The sequence below is a fragment of the Sus scrofa genome, chromosome 9, assembly GCF_054392235.1.
Source record: "Sus scrofa isolate SSC_HxYL_T2T_F1_AM1 chromosome 9, Sscrofa_HxYL_maternal_Yorkshire_Landrace_v2.0, whole genome shotgun sequence".
NCBI classification, from domain to species: Eukaryota; Metazoa; Chordata; class Mammalia; order Artiodactyla; family Suidae; genus Sus; species Sus scrofa.
The window spans coordinates 6,422,012-6,436,025 of record NC_139391.1 but is presented as its reverse complement, the minus strand read 5'-3'; the positions used below and the strand labels follow the sequence as shown (position 1 = coordinate 6,436,025).

Below are 14,014 nucleotides of genomic sequence, written 5' to 3'. Positions count from 1 at the left end.
ACTCAAGAAGCAAAAACAACCAAAAATGTGACATAATTTCTAGGTGTACACATGATGCAATACTTCGAATTTCATATATTTTCAGAGGATGATAAATTCTAATTTCAGAATCTCTTCTAAATGAGAACAAAGCTCTCTATTAGAAATAACCCAAAATAGAATTTAGTTTACCTCTCTCCATTTTCTGGGTAATCAGATGGTGAAGCCAGATCTTCTGAATCACGATTAACGGGAGAGAAGAGATTGCTACTGTTAAGGTTTTTCAAAACCAACTTCTTAATGCTCTTCCTATAAACAGAGACCAAAAAGACAAGGAACTCAAGTACGTCAAAGACATTATCTTAAAACCTGGAGTAGAAAAGGGCACTCTTAATTCCCGCTGTATATGTCTGTATGTACATACATATATATGTCTAAAATTGATCAAACAAGTTCAATTCACAAACCCATCCCATAAACATATAACCAGACCACAAGGTCTCAAATATATTACACTCTGCTACTTCTAAGAAGACGCTAATAAGCACCTCAAAACCAAGTAGGAAATCATCTTGAAAACACTCTTTTCTGAACTTCCTGAGCATTTTGTCCAGACACTAGTTTACTCATCACACTGTCATATATTTCAACTCTGTCTCTACAGTTTTTTTTCTCTCTTTAAATATTTTTTCTTTTTTAGCAGTCAGGATTTTTGACTGCTTCTCCACAGAACTTGGCATGCTGCCTTGAAGGAAAATAGGTATTTGTTGATTAAATGAAGATTTCTTTAAAAAAAAGATAAGAAAGAGGGAGTTCTCTGATGGCCTAGTGGGTTGAGGCTCCTGCATTCTCACCGCTGTGGCTCTGGTTGCCACTGTGCGGCGTAGGTTCAATCCCTGGCCCAGGAATTCCCACGTACTGCCTGTGTGGCAAAAAAGAAAAAAAGAAAAAAAAAAAAAATAATAAATAAATAAAACAAGAGAGAGCCTGAAATAAACGTTGCAACTCTCATTAAAAAAAAAAAAAGATAAGAAAGAGAAAGGAGTTTCCTGGTGGCTCAGCAGGTTACAGATTCAGCATTGTCAGGTTTGATACCTGGCCTGGGAAATTCCACATGCCACAGGTGTGGCCAAAAAAAAAAAAAAGGAAAGAAAAGTAAAAGCCCCTGATACCCAATGATGCAAATGATCCCGAACACCTAAAACATTCAAGTTGGTATACAGCAGATTTACTTAAGAATCCCTACAGTATATTGGCCTTAAGTAGAAAAATCATATAAAAGATCTTAATTGTCACTTAAAAAGTCACTGGACTGGAGCTCCCCTTGTGGCTGAGTGGTTAACTATTTCGACTAAGATCCATGAGGATGCGGGTTCGATCCCTGGCCTTGCTCAGTAGGTTAAGGATCCAGTGTTTCTGTGAGCTGTGGTATAAGTAGCAGATGCGGTTTGAATCCCACATTGCTGTGGCTGTGGTGTAGGCCAGCAGCTGGAGCTCTGATTTGACCCCTACCTAGCCTGAGAACTTCCACATGCCACAGGTGTGGCTTTGGGGGGAAAAAAGAGAGAGCGCGAGAATGCAAATTATAAGCATTCACACCCACTAAGACGGCTACAAACCAAGCAAACAATAAGTGCTGAAAAAGACATGGAAAAAATGAAAACACTGCACTGCTGAGGAGCATGTAAAATGGCGCAGTTGCTGCGGAAACAGGCGGGCAGTTCTTTAAAGGGTAAAATTAGAACTGATACGTATGACCAAACAACTCTACTCCTAGGTATGTACCCCCAAGAACTGAAAACAGGGACAAGTGTTTCGGGCAAAGATGACGTGCTCAAGACCTGAGCTCAGGGGCATTCCGGTTGGAGGTATGCCGGGAAGGGCAGGCGCCACCAAGGAAGACACAAGGTGCGCCCTGTACGGTAGGGATGAAGCCGGAAGAGTGTGGGGTTCCTGCAAGCCCACTAACCTCAGCAAGGAAGAGGGAGATTAACTGCGCCAAGTGCTTCGGATACCGTAGGTAAAGACTTTTAAGAGCAACACCACAGCATTAACAGAAAACGAGTGTCTTGCCACTCCAGCAACTGTTTCCATCTGCCTCTCATAACCTTAAACCCGGAAAGTTGGTGATCTGGTGACTGGACTGAAAAGGGTGAATCCAAGCCCTTTTAATCTCCTGTCCACCAGACAATCTGCTAAATGCGGAGACATGAACATGAAGAATACACAGATCCCGGCCTTCAAAATAATCCAAAGATGTTCTAGGAAATGTATAAACTTGGACTCTCCCACCTTTTCTGAAGTAGCTTATCATACTTTGAAGGGGGAAAAAAAAAAGGAGTGAATTATTTTTTTTAAACTATAACATTCACAAAGAACAGCAAATGATGAATTCCCACTTTTCCCTCAAAGCTTTAAAAAAACAAAACTTTCCTGATTAGGAAAATACTTGGTGTTTAAAAAAAACACACAAAAAACCTGTGTGCATGTGTGTATGCATGCAGTTAATACAGCTAGAAAAAAAACTTAGAGATGAAATTACATCGTGCCATATGTTAACTACTGTTAACATTTTGGTTTGTATGTTTCTTCAGTTCTCTTTCCCCTTATCTCTCTCTCTCTTTTTTTTTTTTTTGGCTTTTTAGGGCCACACCCTCGGCCTATGGAGGTTCCCAGGCTAGGGGTCTCATCAGAGCCACAGCTGCTGGCCTACACCACAGCCACAGCAACGCCCGATCCTTAACCCACTGATCAAGGCCAGGGATCAAACCCGTAACCTCAAGGTTCCTAGTCGGATTCATTTCTGCTATGCTACAATGGGAACCCTTCCCCCTTATATCTCAACACCCTAAAACATACTTTTGCTCCAATGCATACTTTACCTGTAATTTTAAATGTTTAACAAAAAATCTTGGAGTTCCCATCGTGGCGCAGTGGTTAACGAATCCGACTAGGAACCTTGAGGTTGTGGGTTCAATCCCTGCCCTTGCTCAGTGGGTTAACGATCCGGCATTACCGTGAGCGGTGGTGTAGGTTGCAGACGCGGCTCGGATCCCATGTTGCTGTGGCTCTGGTGTAGGCTGGCAGCTACAACTCCGATTCGACCCCTAGCCTGGGAACCTCCATAGGCCGCGGGAGCGGCCCAAAGAAATAGCAAAAAGACCAAAAAAAAAAAAAAAAAACCTGCATACTTTCAATTTTCCATGTAATTATTTTTATTAATATCTGTGTTGTAATAATTAAAACAAGTATGTGTGTGTATATATATATATATATATATTCTTAATTGGTTTGGCAAATTTGAGTTGTAAGAAAATAGTGTCTTCTGCTTAAAATAAAATTACGTAAGCACTAACATCTCAAAAACAAAACCGAGTAAGTAACATGCATATACCAAACTAAAAGTGTATTATCCAAACATTTTTATATTAACCATGTTTATCACTGGGACTGATCAAGTCACTTTTCATTTTTCTTTTCTTTTCTTTTCTTTTTGCTATTTTTTAGGGCAGCGCCCACGGCATATAGGGGTTTCCAGGCTAGGGGCCAAACCAGAGCTGTAGCCACTGGCCTACGTCACAGCAATGTGGGGTCCAAGCCAAGTCTGTGACCTACACCACAGCTCATGGCAATGCCGGATCCTTAACCCACTGAGTGAGGCCAGGGATTGAACCCACATCCTCATGAATCCTAGTCAGGTTCGTTAACCACTGAGCCATGAAGGGAACTCCTTTTTTTTTTTTTTTTTTTCTTTTTTTTCTTTTTGCCACTTCTTAGGTCGCTCCTGCGGCATATTTTTCTTCATGATAGACTATATTTCTCAACTTAAAAACAAACAGTAACATTTTCCGCAGAGTCAACAGCTTTATACTTACGTTACATTAGTATTTCACACTTAATTTAACGAAAACTCACTTGGGCATGAATGCTCCATTGGCTAAGGATGGCTCGTCGTCATCCAGCCCATCAAAGAGTTGTGACTTGGCTGTGCCTGTTGTCTGCAAAGCCTTCGGTCGGACTCTGGTGGCAGGGCGGGGAGTCAGTTTATAGTGAGTAGGAGTTGTGAGAGCCTTCTGGGCTGCTGGATTTGTTGGTTTCAATCTCTGAAAAATGACAACAACACAACAAAAAATCAAGGAAAGTTCTAGTCTTACTCAAATGTACGGTTTTGGCCTTAAAAATCCAAAGATCAGAGTTCACACCTCATCTCGCCATTCATCCACGAGACACCTACTGGAGTCTCATTTATTCTCCAACCGCAAGTTTAAAGCTCAGTCTCCCTCACTTCTTTCTTTCCTTCCTCCTCCCACCTCCCTCCCTCTGAAAACTACTTCTTTGTTCTCATACCTACGACCATTTGTTTTGTTTGTTAGATTTCACATATAAGTGAAAAGTAAGTGAGTCTCGGGCATGAGATGCACAGTGTGGGGAAGAGAGTTAACACCTGTGTAAAATCTTAGTGTGGCGACGGATAGGAACTTACTTACTATCACGGTGACCGGTTTTGACACATAGAAATATTGAAATACTATGCTGTGTAACAAGTAGGTCAGTTATACTTCAAAAACGTAACACTCAGAAAAAAAGAGATCAGAGCTGCGGTTGCCCAAGGCAGGCGGTGGAGGGATGGGAATTGAGAGGGAGACCTTCAAAAGGCAGAGACTTGCAGGTGGGAGGTAACTGAGCACTAGGGATGGAACGCGCCCGCGGTAAACGCGATCCCCACTCCGGATGCGGCACGTGAAGGCGCCAGGGAGAACAAATGCTGAGTTCCCACCACAAGGAAACACTTTTTTCTCTTTAACCTTCTATCCGTGAGAGGATAGACAGTCACTAAACTTACGGTGATAATGACTTCATGATGTGTGAAAGTCAAATCATTACGCTACACACCTTAAACTCAGTGCCGGTATGTCCACTACCTATCACTAACACTGATACAGAACCAGCTGAGGGATAAATGAGATGACATAAATAACTGAATAGGAATTCTGCACACTGAGCAACTTAAATTCTCAATACATATATCACTACTCCCATTTTACAAAAGAAACACATTGAGAGAGACAAAGAGAGATGCCCGGCATCTCACAGATTCGAAGTGGTAAAACGAGGGTTAAACAGACAAAAGACTGCTTTAACCCCACGCCACAGCACAGCGAGTGGAAGATCCTCTCTAGAGCATAAGAGATTAAGACAAAGCTATACAGGAATTGAGAGAGGAGTTCCTGCTGTGGCACGGAGGTTAAGGATTCAGTGTTGTCTCTGCAGCAGCTTGGGTTGTTGCTGAGGCACAGGTTTGAACCCTGGCCTGGGAACCTCCATGTGCCACAAGTGCAGCCAAAACAACAACAACAACAACAACAAACCCAGAAAAAGAAATCGTAAGAAAAAAATTTTGATTCGTCACTCAAGTCACGTTGTTAGGAAAATCAGCCTCTGTGCATCTTAGTTTGCTTAATTGTAAAATGGGTATAAAACTGGAGTACCTCATTGCTGTGGCTCTGGCGTAGGCTGGGGGCTACAGCTCCGATTCGACCCCTAGCCTGGGAACCTCCATATGCCACGGGAGCGGCCCAAAGAAATAGCAAAAACAAACAAACAAACAAACAAACAAAAAAACAAAAATAAAATAAAACTGGAGTTCCTGCCATGGCACAAAATCTGACTGCAGTGGCATAGGTCACTGATGGTGTGGGTTCAATCCCTGACCTGGTGCAGTGGGTTAAAGGATCTGGCACAGGTTGAAGCTGTGGCTCAGATTCAATCCCTGACCCAGGAATTTCCACATGCTGTGGGTGTTGCCATAAAAAACAAACAAACATAAAAGGAGGATAATATTTGCCTTATTTCGGGGCTGTTGGAAAGTCTCAACCTTCACTTCCTATCCAGTGCTCGTTAAACTGTCATGCTACCTTCCAGATACAAAAAGAATTCGTCCCCTGGTCTAGTGAAGAGCATCACACATTCCCGAGAACAGAGTTTATAGGAACACCCCCAATTTACCTCTTCCTTCTTCTTAGGGTCTGACATAGGGTTCCGGAAGAGAGGAGAGTCTCCAAAAGGTGAGTATGTCAGACTATTGATGTGCTGCTGGAGGACTGCCTGCTGTGCAGCAGAAGCATTTGGATCCGCTAAAGCTTTTAAAAAAGAAAAGGCAAGATGTCAGTCCAAGGATCCAGTGCCTTAAATCAAGAGAACTCAAGACTCTTTCTGGAGATGGAGTCTTCAAAGTGTTCAGATTCACTCAGTGGCATTATTACTGGTAGAGAGCAGAGAAGCAGACTATGAAGAAATTCAACAATCAAACAAACTAAGATGTCAAAGACATAAGGAGGCATTTCCTAAGAGACAAGACACAAAAAACTCCAGTTAGGTATTCATTACTACAAATAAGAAATCCTGAAGAAATCAAAACAATCTTGAAGAAATATTTTCTATTTATTTACTTCATTATCTATCAATGGCACAGTTGTATAAAAAGCAACACAGGAGTTCCCTATGGCACAGGAGGTTAAAGATCTGGCATTGTCACTGCAGCGGCTTGATCCTCTGCTGTGGCATGACTTAGATCCCTGCCCCAGGAACTTCCCTATGTCACAGGTGTGACCCCAAGAAAAGCAAAAGAGTCTGATTGCTAGAAACACTGCAAATTGGTTTAATCTGTCTAGAAGAAACACTATGATAGTACATAGAGCAAGTACTCTTCCTCTATTTTTTAATCTAATAATTTCAGTCATGAAAACTTAACACAAGGATTTAATTAAAGTAGAAAGAAAATAAAGAAATGCTTGTAAGTGTTCACTGAACATATCTGTAATAGTCGACACTGGGAAACAACTTACGTCCAACAATAAGTTAACAATTGTAAAAATCATGATTCATCAACATGGTGGATTAAGTAGTTATTAAAAATGACAATGTGGGCGTTCCCTGTTAAGGATCCAGCGTTGCTGCTGCTGTAGTGCAGGTTGGGACCTTCCTCACGCCTTGGACACAGACAATTAAGAAAAAAAGTGATAGGAGTTCTCGTCGTGGCTCAGCAGTTAATGAACTGACTAGGAACCATGAGGTTGTGGGTTTGATCCCTGGCCTCGCTCAGTGGGTTAAGGATCCCGCGTTGCTGTGGCTGTGGTGTGGGGCACAGACGCGGCTTGGATCCGGCGTTGCTGTGGCTGTGGTGTGGGCCAGCAACTATAGCTCCTTTCAATCTCTAGCCTGGGAAACTCCATACATATGCTGCAGGTGTGGCCCTTAAAGACAAAAAGACCAAAAACTAAGAAAAGAAAACCTGGGTATTTTCAAAGAACTCTAATATTCACTAGTCAGGCAGTTTGTTAGATGACAGCCAATTATACGTTTAAAAAACAGTGACCAGGAGTTCCCATAGTGGCACAGTGGTTAACGAATCTGACTAGGAACCATGAGGTTGCGGGTTCGGTCCCTGGCCTTGCTCAGTGGGTTAACGATCCGGCGTTGCCGTGAGCTGTGGTGTAGGTTGCAGACGCGGCTCGGATCCCGCGTTGCTGTGGCTCTGGCGTAGGCCAGTGGCTACAGCTCCGAATCGACCCCTAGCCTGGGAACCTCCATATGCCGCAGGAGCGGCCTAAGAAATAGCAAAAAGACAAAAATAAATAAATAAATAAATAAAATAAAAATAAAAAACAGTGACCAGGAGTTACTGGTGCGGCTTAGTGAGAACGAAACTGACTAGTATCCCTGAGGATGTGGGTTCGATCCCTGGCCCTGCTCAGTGGGTTAGGAACCTGGTGTTGTCATGAGCTGTGGTGCCTGCAGTGTAGGTCAAAGATGTGGCTCAGATCCTATGCTGCTGTGGCTGTGGCTGCAGCTGCAGCTTCAATGTGACCCCTAGCCTGAGAACTTCCATATGCTGTGGGTGTGGCCCTAAATAAAAAATAAAGTAAGAAAGAAACACTGAGCAGCACCAGCTGACCCTATCATTAACAAGTACAGGTCACCCCACCTTGGCTTGAGAAAACAAAACCTCCTTCAACAAAGTCAAAGCTAATTAGGAAAGTGTGTGAGGATGTTTTTATGTCTTTTTTTTTAATGTTTAAATATGAAATATTCTGTTAACTGTGTTATTTCAAAATACAGGAGATGCTAAGTTCGAAAAATAAGAGAAAAAGCAAGCATAAACACTAGTTAAGCTACCATTGTGTTATATTTCAGTTCTAGTCGTAATAATTTGAAAACATACTAAAAAAACACATCTGAAGAAATAGAAAAAAAAATTAAAAATCAAGTCTGAGAATGGAAGAAACTGAAGATATTTTATCTGAAAGAAAGGCATTATGGTTAACACAAAGAAGCCGTAGGAGACTGACTTTGCTTGGCTCTAGGAGGTAGAAGGAGAACCACTGGGTGGAAATTCTATAAAGGCAGGTTTTGGTTTCTCAACAACCTTAACAAAACAATGGACTGGACTGACGTGTAAAGAAGCCACCATAACTGAGGGTTTTAAGACAAGTAAGGGACTCCCACAAGCTCTAAAGCATCTTCTAACTAAGATCTTGTGATGCAAAGACGTGCTTTCTCAAAGTCAGTACCGGCTACAGTGTATGCAACTGTAATGTCAAATTCTTGTGTCCAGAACTTCTAATTGGCTTTTGGAAAAGCTGGATTATTAAAATTCATTCAAAAAGCTATCTAGGAGTTCCCGTTGTGGCTCAGGGGTAATGAACCCAACTAGGATCCATGAGGATATGGGTTCGATCCCTGGTCTTGCATCAGTGGGTTGAGGATCTGGTGTTGCTGTGAACTGTGGTGTAAGCCACCAGCTGCAGCTGCAATTCGACCCCTAGCCTGGGAACTTCCGTATGCCGCAGGTACAGCCCTTTAAAAAAAATAAATAAATAAAATAAATAAAATCTATGTAAGTGATAAACAGCCGGTTACAGTATTTATGCTACCTCCTACTGAAATGAAAACTAAGGAAAAGAAAAAATGAAAATATTTTTTATGATAAAACTGATTCTAATTTTCACACAAAAATTAATTAGAATCTAATTCACCTTTGCTATCTCCAACGAGCTAATTAAAATCTATGGTCACAAACAAATTAAAATATACAGATATACCCTACAATGGCAAAGAAAAGGAAGGTATTAAATGACCAGATAGGAGAAAGAAGTGGACAGTGAGAAAGCAGGAGAGATCAAGCAATACCTTAGAGTTCACTCTCAGGGGCTTCGAGCCAAAGCTAAAGGTGGGGGACTAGCTGCCTGAAGCTCAGAAAGGTCAGGGATTCAGGAACTCAAAATGAAGAAAGACAAGAAGAGAAGAACCTGTGAAAAGTACATACACAAAACAACCACTAACCTTGTAATCCTCCTAATCCACCACGTTCAACATATAAGCCAAGAGGGCAGAGTGTGCCTCTGATGGAATCAAGATAACATATGGGAAGAACAAGGGCCCCTATTCTGAGTCCCTGCATCGTCCCAGAGCTAAGAACGTGGCATTCCAACATTCAGAGGGTCCCGGGCTACGAGCTGGTTCTTGGACTATTTATCAAGTGAAACCTACTGATGAAAAAGCTCTACCTAGATACACAAGTTGCCAGTGATGATTTTAACGATTTTATTCTCAAAATATGAATGGAAAGTATCACTGAAGACTAGGAGTAAAACAAAAATTATTCTAAAGAGTTAAAGTGCAGAAGTTCCTGTCATGGCTCAGTGGTAACGAGCCCAACTAGGATCCATGAGGATGCGGGTTCGATCCCTGGCCTTGCTCAGTGGGTTAAGGATCCGGCATTGCTGTAAGCTGTGGTGTAGGTTGCAGACGTGGCTCAGATCTGATGTTGCTTTGGCTGTGGCGCAGGTCGATGACTACAGCAACAATTCCACCCCAAGCCTGGGAATTTCCGTATGCTGCAGGTGTGGCCATTTAAAAAAAAAAAAAAAAAAAAAAAAAAAAAAGTGGGAACAATAAGAATTCCGTCCCCCACCAATTTTTTTTTTTTTAATGTCCATTAACAAATTCACTTTCAAGAAAAAACTGCATCTAAGAACTGGATGCCTGAAAAAAAAAACTTTCAGAGAATGAGAAAGAATTCTTTTAAGGTAAAAATTCCAAAAAGATGGGTTAGAAGCCAATGAAAAGATCTAGACACAATACTGTAGATGAACTCTACTTTAATAAGGAATTTTAAAATAACATAAATATGCTAAATAGTCAAAAAAAGTCCCCTAGAAAGTAAAAACAGACGAAAAATCAAATGTTGAGACAGAAAAGGTCTAAGCAAATCACTAAAATTTCAGAACAAAGGGATAAGCCAAAATGTTTGTTTGGGTGGGGGGACAGTCTCAAGAATGAGAAAGGCATCAGAATTCTCATCAAAAACGGCTCATGCAAGAAGCGATATGGTCAAAAATCTAAGCGTGAATGCTTTCCACACAGAATTCCGCTGCACTGAAGTGTGCGGAATGAATGGAGATGTTCTCAGAACGGTAAGGAGTCCACGTTTACTTTCCAGGTACACTTCACCTGGACAATGAAGAACATTTAAGAACCAGATCAAGAGGAAAACATCACCATTCCCACTGAGCAGACCTGAAGAGAATACCCCAGAGTGACGCTGAAGCCCTAGGAATAATCAGTCCATACTGCTGCAGGCCAGAGACATCAAAGAATGAGCTACCCAGGATAAAAGACTTCTGGTACCACGCGTAAGAATGTGGGCTAGTTTGGGAAGGTGCTGATAATGCAGGGGAAACAAATAGTGAGAAGTTACAGGAGAAAGAAAAAGCTGCCTGACAAAGGTGGACTCTGATAAGTGGCAACGTTTTTTTTTTTTTTTTTTGTCTTTTTTTTGTCTTTTGTTGTTGTTGTTGTTACTGCTATTTCTTGGGCCACTCCCGCGGCATATGGAGGTTCCCAGGCTAGGGGTCGAATCGGAGCTGTAGCCACCAGCCTACGCCAGAGCCACAGCAACTCGGGATCCGAGCCGCGTCTGCAACCTACACCACAGCTCACGGCAACGCCGGATCGTTAACCCACTGAGCAAGGGCAGGGACCGAACCCACAACCTCATGGTTCCTAGTCGGATTCGTTAACCACTGCGCCACGACGGGAACTCCCCGTGGCAACGTTTTCACAGTTACGATAAAACACTCATTTACATTTGCAGATATACATTATTCTTCACCCAAACAAGAGAAGACAGTAATAATGAGCTGAGAGCCCCTTATCAACATTATCCGTACAAAAACATAAAGAGGGCAAAGAAATCAGAGAGAGAGAAGGGTAAGAAAGGACACTTACCGGACAAAGAGGACCCACGAAATACTAGCTCCTAGGAGTTCCCGTCGTGGCTCAGTGGTTAACGAATCCGACTAGGAACCATGAGGTTGCGGGTTCAGTCCCTGGCCTTGCTCAGTGGGTTAAGGATCCGGCGTTGCCATGAGCGGTGGTGGAGGTTGCAGATTCGACTTGGATCCCGTGTTGCTGTGGCTCTGGAATAGGCTGGTGGAGACAGCTCTGATTCGACCCCTAGCCTGGGACCCTCCATATCCCATGGGTGCAGCCCAAGACATGGCAAAAAGACAAAAAAAAAAAAAAAAAAGAAATACTAGCTCCTAGTGGAGAGAGTAAGAAAAAGGATGTAAAGACATGGTTTAAATCTGCAAAGGTTTCTGGAAACGTGGGAGAGCGTGACAGCACCGGAGACGAATTTAATGCTACACAGACCAACTCCTTCCTTCCTCCCTCCCTCCCATCTGTCCATCTCAGTCACTTTATTTCTGCCAGGCGATGGTGACTGTTATTTTTGATAAAATATAATTTTCTTTAAAACTATTTTTTTTTTTTTTTGTCTTTTTGCCATGTCTTGGGCCGCTCCCGCGGCTTATGGAGGTTCCCAGGCTGGGGCTCTAATCGGAGCTGTAGCTGCTGGCCTGCACTAGAGCCACAACAACGCAGGATCTGAGCCGCGTCTACGACCTACACCACAGCTCACGGCAACACCGGATCCTTAACCCACTGAGCAAGGGCAGGGATTGAACCCGCAACCGCATGGTTCTTAGTAGGATTTCGTTAACCACTGCGCCACGATGGGGACTCCTAAAACTATTTTAAAAAGTTAATTTTAAGTTAGAAATAATACTAAAGGTGACAGGTAGATATCACAAAAAATGAATGAAGTATGAAGAGCACTTTAATAGATTAAACTAAACTTAGGGAATTTAGTAAACATAAGCTATGCTGGAGAAGTGAATGAAGAAAAGAGGTGATAACTAAATTCTTATCTACCAATAACAAGTTAAATATACATAGACTAAAGCAAAACACAGCAATATGAGCACATAGAGACATGAACTTACTTATATACCAGATGAATTAAAAGCTGGTTTCTTTGGGGGAGCAGGCCCAGGATCTATGAGAAGCCCTTCTGCACTACGTGACTGCTCAATGACCTGAGTGTGTGCACTGCTGTGGTAGGGACAGGACAGGATGGGGTGGAGAGGGAAATCAAGTATGAGCAAGAAAAAGACGGAGTAAAGCTTTCTAAAGTGACTGACACTTACCTACTGGAGCCTGGGGGGCTCCAAAGCCCAAAGTGGCTGTCGTAGTATTAAATCCAGGGGCCCCAAAGGCTCCTGTACCAAGAGGCCCTCCGAGCTTAGGCTGGTTGTTCCCAAACAAAGATGCCTGTCCAGCACCAAGAGCTATGGAGACAAGAGGAAAGAAAAAGTGCCACAGAAGAGCCTTTGAATGTTATGCCAGAGGTCAGTTACTTACAAATACAGTACATGTGGAAACTTCATAAAAACCATTCATTTCAACACAGAAGCTGATACTGTAAATGCTAACTATAGGTACGGCACCATGCTGAGCACATTGCTGTATCTGCATCATAAGCAAAATACGCAACCTCTGTGCTTCATTTTCCTCCATTATAACACAAGGTAATAATACATAGCTTAGATATGACTCCTAAGATTAAAATGAATAGACAGATATTAATTACTTAGAAGCGGTCTGGTAGGTACTAACACTCATTAAGTATTAGCTAGTATCATCTCATTTAATCTTCACAAGGCTGAAGCCGGAACCATGCTCATTTCATAGAAAATGGAGGGTTGAGTAATTAGCTCAACGTCACACATGTATTAAGTGGTGAAACTGCACTTCAAACCTCAATGCATCCCCACAACACAACCAGGGCTCTTAACTGCTACCCTATAGTAACACATTTCAAAAGAATTTTTAAATTGGCAGTTCTCCTTAAATTTCAGTATGTGCAAATCAAAATACTCAAGTGAACCAATTACCATGTCATCTTTTTGACTAACATATAGGCCATATAAAGTCAAACCCAATGTGTCTTCTTTGAAGAGCAAAAAGTAATATTTTCAAGTATACCATTCTTTGACAACTATCTCAAACGAATATCTAATTTTTTGCTTTAACAAAGCCAAATGTCTTGTGATGATGTTACTAAACAGATTCAAGCTTCAGCGTGAATCAGTGGATGGAATAAGAAATTATTTTCACCAGGGGGAAACCTTTTACAGAAAACGGTTAGGTTTTAAAGCCTAATGAATCTTGTTTTGGACCATGCTGTTGGCAGTGACTTTTAAAGTGTAAAATGATAGGAATTTAGTTTAGAATAGGTTAAATAAGCTATCGGCACAAATTAAAAACATTTTTCCAGAGTTCCTGTCATAGTTCAGTGGTTACCGAAAAACCCGACTATTATCCATGAGGACGTGGGTTTGATCCCTGGCCTCTCTCAGTGGGTTAAGGATCCAGCATTGCTGTGACCTGTGGTGGAGGGTGCAGATGTGGGCATGGGTCCCGCACTGCTGTGGCTGTGGTGGAGGACAGTGGCTACAGCTCAAATTGAAACTCCAGCCTGGGAACTTCCACATGCTGCGGGTGCAGCCCTAAAAAGACAAAAGACAAAACAAACAAACAAAATTTTTCCATCCCTGCTCCTCAAAAATTTACTGGCAGTTTAGAAGATCTGAAGTTCCTTTTAATGAATCAATGCTTCTTGACAGACACA

General features: G+C 42.1%; 1 protein-coding gene across 6 annotated transcripts in view; it reads right to left on the bottom strand.

The window, feature by feature from the left end:
* Positions 1 to 14,014, bottom strand: part of NUP98 (nucleoporin 98 and 96 precursor) — a 100,345-nt gene that overhangs the window by 39,115 nt on the left and 47,216 nt on the right. For 3 of the 6 annotated variants that reach the window (XM_084975049.1, XM_021062427.2, XM_084975050.1), the window contains exons 12-15: positions 12,531 to 12,671; positions 5,986 to 6,119; positions 3,895 to 4,082; positions 172 to 288 (exon numbers count right to left, since the gene is read on the bottom strand). In XM_084975049.1, the coding sequence (XP_084831175.1) occupies positions 172 to 288; positions 3,895 to 4,082; positions 5,986 to 6,119; positions 12,531 to 12,671 (580 nt within the window). The remainder of the gene's footprint in view (positions 1 to 171; positions 289 to 3,894; positions 4,083 to 5,985; positions 6,120 to 12,530; positions 12,672 to 14,014) is intronic. The other 3 variants (XM_084975051.1, XM_084975052.1, XM_084975053.1) reach the window with 1 other exon arrangement.